Source organism: Rosa rugosa, chromosome 4 (assembly GCF_958449725.1).
Source record: "Rosa rugosa chromosome 4, drRosRugo1.1, whole genome shotgun sequence".
In the NCBI taxonomy this organism is placed as follows: Eukaryota; Viridiplantae; Streptophyta; class Magnoliopsida; order Rosales; family Rosaceae; genus Rosa; species Rosa rugosa.
Window position 1 is genome coordinate 41,116,000 of NC_084823.1, and position 11,827 is coordinate 41,127,826.

At 38.0% G+C, this 11,827-nt stretch overlaps 1 protein-coding gene across 2 annotated transcripts; it reads right to left on the reverse strand.

Annotated features, from left to right (window-relative positions):
• Positions 1-2,413: 2,413 nt before the first annotated feature.
• Positions 2,414-7,035, reverse strand: LOC133707449 (adenine phosphoribosyltransferase 3). 2 transcript variants are annotated; one of them, XM_062133021.1, is made up of 6 exons: positions 6,795-7,035; positions 6,423-6,533; positions 4,160-4,252; positions 3,288-3,437; positions 2,851-2,959; positions 2,414-2,735 (listed from the first exon to the last, which is right to left on the reverse strand). In XM_062133021.1, exons 1-5 carry the CDS (start codon positions 6,874-6,876, stop codon positions 2,889-2,891), a joined length of 507 nt encoding a protein of 168 aa, XP_061989005.1. In that variant the 5' UTR covers positions 6,877-7,035; the 3' UTR covers positions 2,414-2,735; positions 2,851-2,888. The 2 variants fall into 2 exon arrangements, with proteins under 2 accessions (XP_061989005.1, XP_061989004.1); XM_062133020.1 differs by having other exon boundaries at positions 2,851-2,909; positions 6,795-7,034.
• Positions 7,036-11,827: the final 4,792 nt, after the last annotated feature.

The window sequence follows — 11,827 nt, forward strand, 5'->3', positions numbered from 1 at the left end:
TGTGAAGTTTTTAAGCAATCTTCACTTGTTGGTGATTGATTGCTGAAAGCGTTTCCATAACTTGTTGTAATTGATTCATGTTCAATGAAGTTATTCTTTGATCAAAAAAAAAAAAAAAAAAAAAATCTTGAAGCTCTTCTCCCAATCACACCCTAGGATCGGAGTTCATGTTCGGCTACAGTAGATGAGATCGTCTTTCATATTAGTTTTTTTAGTTTTGTTTTTATTTTGTAAACGATCTGTTTTAATGCCTAATTCAATTCTAAACCTACCTTCATCTGAAAGCAAAGGGTGAGACAACGGTTTTAATATAACCTTCAAAGAATTTAACAAAATTAGCAAAAGTCAGTTTTTTACGAATTAATGTAGTCACAACAAATTGCAATGAATTCAAAAATGAGTTAAAGTTTTGAGGCAGTTGGCCTGCGCCAGCAAGAAGCAAATGTCCCCATCACATCAAAAAATAAATTTGCAGTAGACGAATAGACGATCTTCAGACATTTCACAATCTATTGATTCTGAGTTGCTCGTACAGTTCTGGTTTTCAGAAGTCAATTTTAATTCTGAGAGTCTTGCATACCAGCTAGTTCATCTACAACACGCAGTAGTAAAGTCTTCTCCAACTAATTTCTTTACCAACATTCAGTTGTGGTATAATAGGTTCCACACGATACAGAGAATCATTTATGCATTTGAGTGTCACACTGTAATGTCACGAGTCCAGGACACATGTTGTGAGAGAAATGTTGTACATAAACTAAACTTACAAATTATAAATTTCTCTGTTGATATTCGACCGAAAAAGATAATATGCTTGAGTAAACCTGAAAAAAAGAGCCCTAAATTGCATTAGACTCCGGATAAAGCGATACTAAAGAGGGTACTGTTATCGTGTCTGCCAGATTAATTTGATTAAAGAGGGATAGAACACGAAAAGACAACAAATTGAAAATCATAGTTGTGCTTTTTTCCAGTAGTAATAGTTTTAGTTGCTGGCTGTTAGATACTATATTAAATTTCTGTTGTTGAAGTTTATAAAGTTTAAGATGGTTTAGCACTTGGCAGTGGGAGAGTCACTCTCAGCTGCCTAGGTTTTTCGGTTCAACTTTGGGAAAGTACGGCACAAGTCACGCTATTGCTGCCAAAACCTTTACTTGTCTTGGGAGAAAATGGAAGTTTGATTAATGTGGTGAATGGTCTCAATCTTTGACGGGCACCTTATTCCGATTACCAGAAACTCTTGCCGTATCTAGCTATCATTCCAAGTCAAGCAAAAGAGCAATATTCTATAATGCTAAAACATTTCATTCTAAAGACTTTAAAGGAGAAGAAAATTCTCCAGGAAGAAAGACATTAAAGGAGAAGAAAATTTGTCTAGATAGAATTGGATATTGGAAAGGTCCAACGAGAACGAAAAGCTGATTCTATGAGCTTAAAATGAACTCCTTACCCGTTACCAATAAACATATCACCCATCTCTTTCTTCCTAACCCTAACTGAAATTTACACCATAAACAGCTACCTCTTTCTCTCACTTCCTAACCCCTACAGCAAGCAAAAAGTGCCTAGCTAGATTGCATTTCTTTTGGTCAAGGAAGCAACAAATCATCGCGTTCGATACTCATGATAACTAAACTAGCATTAGAAAGACTCTGTATTCACGATCTGTTTTGGAAATCAGAATCACAGAATTAGGCAGTTACATGAGCCTGCACTTTACAGACTTGTGAGGATCTGTTTTTCAATTTGCAGAGAAAAATTGAAATTTTTGCTTGGTGATTCAATTTCTTTATTGTTAAGCTTTTACAAATCATCTAGCTAAAGAAACTTAACTCCATGTTATGTTCCGAGCTGCTCCAACTTTTCATGTAAATATCAACTAAGCTTCATCCATGAGGGAGAAAAAGAAAAAAGAAGCTAAAACACCAAATTTCTGTGAAAGAAGTAGCCAACAATTCGATCTGCATTAACCATAAACATTATACTTGTAATGTTCATGTTTAGAGATCAAGTCAGGGTAGAAACTAGAGATTGCTTATTACAAAAAATAATTTATAACTGTTGGACTAAGAATTCAGATTTGGATAATGAGTTCTGTGATTCATGAACTCAGATATACTATATCAGAGCTTAGGCAGTCTGAAACATCAACTCAAGTTCAGCTCGAATTTCATAGGCTCACTTAAACTTCTGGGATTTCAAGTTGACACTCAAAATTAAAGGTTGGGGTTCAATAGTTATCATAATGGTTAACTTTTCAATTGACAAGACAGACATTCTCCAGAAGCTGATTGTGCAAATAATCATAAATCGTCCTTGATCCTACCATCCATGAAAGCTCTCATCTGGGCACTGTATTGAGTGCCAGAATCATCAAGGCACCATGACTACATATAAATTCAGTTCTAGGAAAGAAATAAAAATGAGTCCTACTGCATTTCTTAAATCAAGAGTGCTTTCCATAATCCAATGCTCTACGCGACTAAGTAAAATGAAGAGTCCCAACAACCAAGTTTTTTAGAGACTCAGCTAATGAAGGAAACAGGAAAAAAGGGATAGAATGGGATTGGGTAGATAAATCGGATTCCGGAGATGAGAGTAGCCCGTAATGTGCCTCTAATGTACATTTTTGTCATGCAGTATCATCATCTCAGGTGATGAATCATATGGTCCTGCCGGATTTAGTGGGACTCCACCAGTACATACAATGGTTTGCCATTCAATCGCTCACGACCCTGCAAAACCAGAAACACAAGTCACTGACATTGGTAGCACACAAAACATAGCAATGCAAAAGATACTTGGTCATGTAACTGATGGAGAAGAGCCAAGACCAAAAAAGCAACACACCTGTAAATCTGGCAACTCAATAAGGCAGGCACATTCAACTACTTCTGCTCCAACACGTTCTGAGAGAAAACATTTAAATCATCGCTCAGATTTACTCGCATTGACAGATCTAGCAAGTAAAGGAACAAGTAATAGATGAAACCATGCCAAATAAAACAGTAAAAGAAACAAAAACAGAGCAATTATTCAATACGTGTTCACACTTCACACAAGTTAGAAAGTCACTTCTTCTAACTGGACAACTAATGCATCAAACAACCAAGTGCTAGATTATAATTATGCATTTTAAGACACAGTCAATCATAAAATAAAAATAAATGCATAGAGCAGCATTCTTTAAACATGCAATCTTAAATATAAATAGCCTTATTTACAACCCATTGAAAAAATATATACTGTTTAGGCAAGAGTTGTTAATAATACTAACAAATACTTACCCAATAAACTCATTGCAGCACAGAGCGTGCCTCCTGTGGCTATTAAATCATCAACTACCAGAGCACGATCACCCTGTTCTACTGCTCCAACATGCATCTCAAGACGGTCCCTTCCATATTCCAAAGTGTACTCTTCAAAAATAACATCACCTGCCACAGAAAAGCCAGAGCTTCAAAGATCAGACTTATATATCTCAAAAGAAAAATGTAAGACTTATACATAATGAGATCCCCCCTAATGTGGTTCCTAACGCACATAACTTCATGTCAGATCCCCACACACATGCGCGCGCGCGCACACACACACATATATATACACACAGCAAATATAAATAAAGTGATAATTATCAGGAGTATCATGACCATTTAAGCGGTATAAAGAAGCTTGGCAGTTCACTGGAGCAAAAATACCTAGATCGTCCTTGACCACTTAAAAGAAACAACTAGTGAAAATATATACGCACAGCAAAATACACAGGCAAAGACCAGAGGACAGGAATAGACCACAGAGCTACAGTAAAAGCATGAAACAACATAAATCATCAAGGCTTCTAACTTGCTTCTTATCAGGGAAACGGGGAAACTACAAGCACTGTCCTTGAGCCCATCTTGCATCAAAGGCCCAATTCATTGGCATTATGACCACATCCACTCGTATACTAAGTAAGAGAGGGTAAACAATGACAGGCTAGACACACGTATTTTGCATCTGAATGTCATACAAGTGTACTGTTTCAAGACCATCAACAGCCTTATATTGACAAAAGACTGAACAATGGCTCACAATATGAATATAACATTATGTTCATATAAACAAGACATTATGTTCATATAACCATGCCAAGAGATGTAGTAATAGGATAAAAACTTACCAGGCAATTTCCTTGGTTTTCTCAGGGGAACAAACTTTGCTCCAATTGCCAACGCAATGGGAGGACCAAAAATGAAACCTCGAGCCTCAATTCCTGGAATAAACAAGAACTATGTATTTCAGAACGCTGAATGGGGTACAACAAAGTTTTCTGGCGATACATATACTTGAGACTTCAAACAACACTAAGATATAAGTGATACATCAGGGAGACCTTTTAAACCTGATGTTCACAAACATGAATGACTCATGAACACATAAAATAAAAACAGAAAAGATCATTCAGGAAGTTAAGTCATCAATGAATGATAGTAGCACACTGATCGCAAGTCAATCCTCAAAATCAATACAATGTGCACAAAAGCTAAAGATTAGAATGCTGAAAAAGGTTATCACTATGACTCTAAAAAGGTCCTGAAGCACAATTGCGGTGTTAATCATGTTAGCAGACCAATAAAAGTGCATCACCAAAATAATTCAAGATGTATCATCCACCTACAGGTTGCTGGCAAAGGAGAAAAATAACGCCACTTTTAACATGCAAATCAGGTGAAAAAAATATACAGTTACTGCATTCCTCTCACAGAGTTTACGAGTGTCTCCTAGGATACAATTATCTCTGGACAATGGTCCAACCATATTCAGGTCCCCAACAAACAACTACATCTTTACTGTCAGGTTTTCAAGTTTCCACTAGAATACAATGATATCTAGACAATGGTCCTGCATATTCAGGTCCCTGACTCAACTGAAGCAGTAAGTAACAGGATTAAATTTCCATTAGGATACATACTCAGGTCCCTGGCTCAAGAGAAACAGCGAAAGGCTTTCAAGGATACTACCCAACAATTAAAAAATTACAAAAGAAGCGTAAAATAAAAAGGCATTTTGAACAGACTCCCACTGCAAAAACAAAAAGGATCATCAATTGTTTCGAATACAAATATATACTTGGAGGAAAAAAGTTGTTGACAATTACTAGTTCTAATATTCGTACTATGGGCAATTAAAAAGCATTTCATGTCAAACTACCAACATTTGACTTCAATGTGACTGAGGATAACAAATGTAAAAAGCGAATCTTCGGGTTGCAAAATCAAGAATAAACTGTTATTAAACTAAGTAACATCAATTAAAATGACGATAGATAACGATAGATAACAATATGCTACTATCTTTCCAAGAGGAATAATATGCAGGAAGATTCCAAACTAGGTATAAGGGCTTTCACTAACACAAAAAGACAGCATAAGTCCACATAAGCGCACAATTAGATGGATCCTAGTGTACATACATCAGGACAAAACATTCATAAACAAATTAGAACCACATAATTAGGGAAATGAATATAATAACTGAGAATCAAGGCCCATCTATAATGAGAGCGCATCAGATTTTCCGCTCTGTAGGCCCTTTAGTAGTATTTTTCAATACCTGCTATAAGCCATGAATGCATTGCAAAGCATGCGTGATATAATCAAATATTTAATAGAGTCAATCACGATCACATTCTCTATACTCAAGTTTTCTTCATAATCATTCACAAATGTAATATTTCTCAAGGTTCAAAGATGTCACCCTACAAACACTATAGTAATCTTCAAAGGGTCAAAAACAAGAAACCTTGGAACCTTGTTACAGTAGACTTACTAAGTTATGATAATGAACTCCAACAATCCACAACAACTCAAGGAAATAAAGAAAAGGACAGAGCAGCACATGGATAAATAAAAAAGGATCATCCACAGCAAAGTTGGAAAGCCTAATTATAATGAAGCCAAAAACTTTGGCCCAATTGAAAACGGGGGTCCACTTTTAACAAGGTGGGCATCGACCAACCACCATCCACGCAAATTGGATCAAAGCACATGCCCTCAAGAGAGAAGAAGAATGAGAGAGGCCAAATGAGAGGAGGTGAAGAAATATAAAAGGAGAAAAAGGAAGGAAAGAAAGAAAGAACTTCAAAGAGAGTTATCATCAGTGGCACAACCCACTAACAGAGCTTATAGTCAAACAAAAAATCACTCCCAAAACCCAGTGTGACTTCCATTCCATAATGTCAGCAAGAAACTTATGCAATATAAATCCGATTTATGCATCATACAAACCTACTTTTCTCGTAGCCATGGACCCCGCCACCTTCAACTAATCACTGTAATAGAAAGTTGCTTAAAAGCTTGGGAACCTAGCTCAAAATCTTTAAACCCCCACTTCTCTCAACTCTTCTTTCACCCAATAAATAAACAAATCTTCATGTTTTTTACCTGCAACCACTGAAATGTTTTTGCCTTTGTATCTCTCCACGAACATATCGATTGTGTCCTTGAAGGCTTTTGGGTCTAGCAACAAAGTTGTGATATCTTGGAACATAATTCCTGCACGGAGTAAACGAACCAGAAGAAGATAATTGATAAGAGGAAAAAAGAACACAAACAACTACAGCAAATACTAAAAGATAAACCGCCCCCTATGCTGAAAACAAACCAAGATTAAAACTTTGATCACAAAGACCAAACTTTGAACCAGAAAATGAAAACCCACTTCAGCCAGGCCCCATAATCAGACTATTTCACGGTGGCACGTTTCATACAAACGGGTTCTGGGTCAGAACTTTGAAAGAGAAACAAAGTGCTAACCGGGTTTGGGGAAATTGGGGACGACTCGAATCTTGGTTTTGATGGCATGGACGCGAGGATCCTGGTCTTTGAGAGCCGACATTGTGGTGTATGCAAGAGACCTAGAAGAGAAGTTTCTCTGTGTTTCTTCAAGTTTTTTGTTTTTTGTTTTTTTTTTTGTTCTCTCACCAAAACCCCAGTTCAGAAACCGCTGTGTATCTGTGAGTACCAACAGAGTGACAAAAGCACAGAGAGATAGGAGAAGGGGCAGAGAGTATTTATAGAGAGAGAGAGAGAGTGTGTAGTCTGTTTTCTACTTTTCTATTTTCACTTTCACGAGAGAGAGAGTATGCGCGTGCGCGTGCGCGTGTTTGATAAGTAAGAAAGAGAATGACGAGGGTAAAAGGGGTGGTTTATTTATTTTTTATTTTTAACTCCATTTGTATAGAAAATTTTTCTACGTACCAGTAATAAAAATGAACCAGCAAATCGGCTCACATATTATAGACCACCTTTTATATGATAACAAAAAAACATACTTGATGTCTAGCCGTCCATTCATGTTGTAAGTGTAAAAAAAAAAATTTCACGTACAATTAATAACTTAGTAATAAACGGTCATCTAATTCTTCATGTATATTTAATTTAAAGAAATGTAAATTCATGTGATTATTTTTTATGCTGTAGCACCACCGAAACATTCTTTTCCACTTGAAGAACCGGAGCAGGAAGAGCAAGATAGCGTTTCCCAGTCTGATCTAATGTTCTTGCAACCTTTCTCTTATTCCTTGTAAGAGCATTCTGCCCATTCAGGTCCTCAAGCTCCATTACAGCCCCTTGATTCTCTGCACCCGAAGCCAGCACTTCTGCCAAAAGGTAGCTCCACACATGATTCTCTTAAGACCAAGGGTTTCTGCACCGTTGGAGCAACCCATCCTTTCAGAAAGCCTGCTGCCTGTATGCATGCAAATACCTGCTCTGAAAGTATGGGAGTTCCAATTTTCTTGGAGGTCTACAACCCTTCGTGTTCCAGCGATGCATGAGCTTCCAATGCCGTAAAGCCACCGCCTTCATTAGCAGATCTCTTCCCATAAGCCACCACGACCCCTCAACTACTACCTGGCCTGCTGATGGACGCTGGAAACTAGAGCGAACTCACCATCTCTGGAACCCTAGTCGTCTGCCCTGACAACAATGATAATCATACCATTGCCGCCGCTGCCGTTCAAGCAAGCAACTCTCTTTCTCCCTAACAAGGAGCTTGTCACAACCTGATGCGTCATGTTCAAAGAAGCCACAATCCTAACAGAATCCGGAGCCAAGGGGAGCCCTTTCACAACAATCCAAGTGTCCACTCCCAAACAATGGCACAACTCCACCGACTCGAGTCCGTCCAATTCACCTAAAACCAGCATGGTGTTCCTGTAGAACCAGGGCCTCATATCAATATCCTATTGCGGTCAAATTCACGACCAAAGTGAAAAACAAACCGCTCCCCCACATCTTGAATGGTTAAACCAGATTTGATACGCCAAATTGTTAGAATAGTGCTATTGAAACCTGGGAATTTAGCCTTCGGACTGAGAAAACGCTTGACCATATACCAATGGTCATCATGTACTGCAGCAACCCTCGCTGCCCTAAAGGAAACAGGTGCCGAGTCGAACAGTTGAAAAGCAACAACCAAGTTAGCAATTGCGGCGGCCATTAGGTCGAAAATGGTTGAGAATAGTTGAGATTTGAAAGATTTTATTGATGAAAAAGCTTCACCGAGAGACCCTAGAAAAATAGAGAGCGATTATTAGGTCAAAAAATATGGACTGTAGACAACCTAAAAAGAAAAAGCTTAAACATCTTAAGGGCGGCAAGAAGAAGCCTAAAGTTGTACGAAGATAATTGATTTCGCAGTGCAAGTGAAGAAGTCAAGAAAATGAAAATGCCATGGAGATGTGTGGAGAAGCCTGAGGCTGAGGTAGCTGAGATTGCCCTTGAGGATGAAACAGTGCTTATGGAGGAGACTCCAGCTGCGGAGGACGAGGTAGATGGTGATATTTCATCCTCTACTATTGGTTCTATTTAATTTTCTCTGGGTCACAAAAACCAGATGTTCCGTTAGAACCTTTATTAAACTGCTTTTGAGCATCTAGATTTTTGTTAGAATTATGATGCGTGAACTTCCTAAAATGTGGGTGTACTCTGGGTATGCTACGATTATGTTCGGTTTAAAATAGAGTTTTTGTATGTCCTAAAGAACAGTTCTTTTTGTCGACCCCATAGAGTTTTCGTCTAGTACTACTTACTGAATTATAAAATTGGGTTGACCTCTTTTGTTAAAAAAATGTAATTATTTTTTATGCTTAATTAAATAACTCATCACATATATGTAAGTTAATTGCCTCTGTACCCTAAATATTAATTCTCATACAATATAATCAAGGCAGCCCCACATACATTAATGTATAAATGGTGACAGAGAGAGACAATTTTACAAACACTCAACTTATTATATTATATTTACTATATACTAAAGATGAGTTCACTGTATTATTGAATTCTTTATGCTTATGTTTTCAACAGGTGGGGTTGAGAGAGAGAGAAAAAAGGTCGGCGGCGGCTTAACTAAGAGATTGCTCTCGTCCGGCAGCGACTATGGCATTCAGGCTAGCCTTTTGGCCTCACCAATGACGAGTGATCTACTGCCGGACGGGACTTGATGGCTAACATCCCGGAGGCTCTGGTGTGGGTTTGCTCGAAGGTCTTTGTAGGTGGTTTTTGGCTCAAGATCGACAGAATTTCTCTGGGATGCGTGCGGTGCAGTTATGGTGGGTCTCGGTTTGCATATCGACGGCGTTGCAGATGTTGAGGAGCGATGGGTCGTGGCGGTTTCGACTTCGGCGGCGGCGTAGAATCGTGGAGCGATGGGTTGTGGCGGTGTTTGCATCATGACGGCGGGAATCCTGCCGGAGCGGGCGTGGGCATGGTGGTGGCTGAGGACTACTATGCTTGCTGCAAGGGTTTGGAGATGGAAGTGTGGTCTGGGCCAATCTTGGCCTATTGGGCTTCAGTAGGCCTGTTATTGGAGCTCCTTGGGACAGAAATTTGAAGGGCTAGGGTTTTGCTTTAAGCCCATCCCTATGTTTTTAGTTTGTCTAATTACAACAAATTCCTTGTATTTTAAGGGACCTATGCACTTTTGTTTTTTATGTGTCTATTTACTATGAATGTTCATAGTTCATAGGCTCGCTGAATAAGTGAGCACTGGTTGTGTAATGGGTGGTGCTAGCATACCACGTCCTAAACTTGTCTTTGGTATGGCAAGGGAAGGTATGTATCCGTGCCATTCTGGCTTGAGTATGAATGAAATTGATGTTTGGTTCAAAAAAAAGATGAGTTCACTGTTGGACTGTTCACTTGAGACGGAAAAGATGGTTTTCCCGTCATTTTAATTTTTTTTTACGACTCTGACATTGACCTAGGTATACCAGATGCTTCCATCGGTTTCTTTTTTCTTCTATGGCCATACAACCAAGATTGATTTCCGCCGGTTTCTTCTTTCTTCTTTAGCCATATAATCAAGATTGAGGGAGTGGATTGTTACTTCTGCAAATCATTCCTTACTTTTGATCCGTGAATTTCGATTTGGTTCCTTCCTTTCTCCTCACCATTTGATTTAATTTCAGGTCAGAGGGTTAAATTCATTTCTGGGTTGTGTGTTCTATATTTTTTTAATATGTGATTTTGTGATTGGCTTCTGATGGAGGTTGCGTTGGGTGTTTTGGATTACTTGCTTTTGGTCCAAAAGAACTTCCTAATCAATGGTGATTTTTATGCATCGATCCTAGCGCCTACGAATTCTCACTTTTTGATTCATTTTAGCTTCTCGGTTTATCTGAATTTGTATTCTTTTGTTGGTGACATTGGTTCTGGGTTTTGGGTTTTACAGTCAGGAGGTTCTTTCCCCACCGTTGGATGCCACTTCCAACCCACCTCTTCTCTTTGATGGCACTACCAGGTTTACCTCAATACAGTACGAGGTTTATGCTTCAATTTTCACTGTATGATTTGTTATTCCATGTGTTAATGTCTTTGCTTTGTATCTTGAAGGTTGTATACCTATTACTCAATGGCTTCCTGTGAGTCTCTCTCTCCTTCTCTCTATCACACAAACACTGAATTTGAATTTGATTTCAGTTGGTGTTGCTCCTTTGTGTATCTTTGATGAGATTCATAGGAACTCCACAGAATTTAATGGCACGTTTACTTACTGGGAATGGAAAATAATCATGAATCAGAGACAACTAGAATGAGAGAAGAAAGGAATCGGTATTGATTCCGGAGGAGTTGATTCCTAAACCCCATCTCCCCCCTTCGTAATTAAATTCCTGAGTATTCAGTAATCGATTCCTTATAAGGAGGTGGGACCTACACCAACTCCGATTCCTTCATGTGTTAGTAAACGTGAGAATACTTTTACCTGGAATCATTCTGATTTCTTTATGTGTTAGTCAACGCAGGACTAAATTTACCCTGTAATCATTCCCTCTCATTCTAAGTAAGTAAACATGTCCTAAGATTGCAGAAAGTTCAATGATTAGAATAAGATGAGAAACATTGTAAATTGAAACTTGCACAATGGCATTTCAAAATACTAATACTAATGGCATTTATGATAAACTTATGTGATTTGTCTGAAAACTATGATTAGCCATGCTCTCCTTATATGATTTCCGTTTGTCATTACTTTGATGTCTTCCTGTTTAAAAAGAAAACCAATAAAAAGCTGTTCTATATAATTTGGTGGAGTGATTCTTGAGTATATTTATTATAAGAGATTTTTGTTTGAATTTGAATTGCAGTAGATGGTATACTGCTAATTTTGTTTATAGATTCAAATAGATATATTGCTTGAATAAACAATTAGTTTCAAATTTTAAAATAAACTTGCAAATTTCATTACTGTATAAGAGTGATTGATAAATGATAATGTTATACAGTTATGGCACCAAAGATTGGAAAAACAAAAGATAAGAAGACTTTAAAAAAGTAATCATGCA

Excerpts from the sequence above, each read along its gene's own strand:
- LOC133707449 (XM_062133020.1), bottom strand. The coding sequence starts at position 6,876 with ATGTCGGCTCTCAAAGACCAGGATCCTCGCGTCCATGCCATCAAAACC. Across the intron at positions 4,253-6,422 it reads AAACATTTCAGTGGTTGCAG|GAATTGAGGCTCGAGGTTTC; the intron begins GTAAAAAACATG and ends TGTTTATTCCAG. Across the intron at positions 2,910-3,287 it reads TGCTGCAATGAGTTTATTGG|AACGTGTTGGAGCAGAAGTA; the intron begins GTAAGTATTTGT and ends GTTTTCTCTCAG.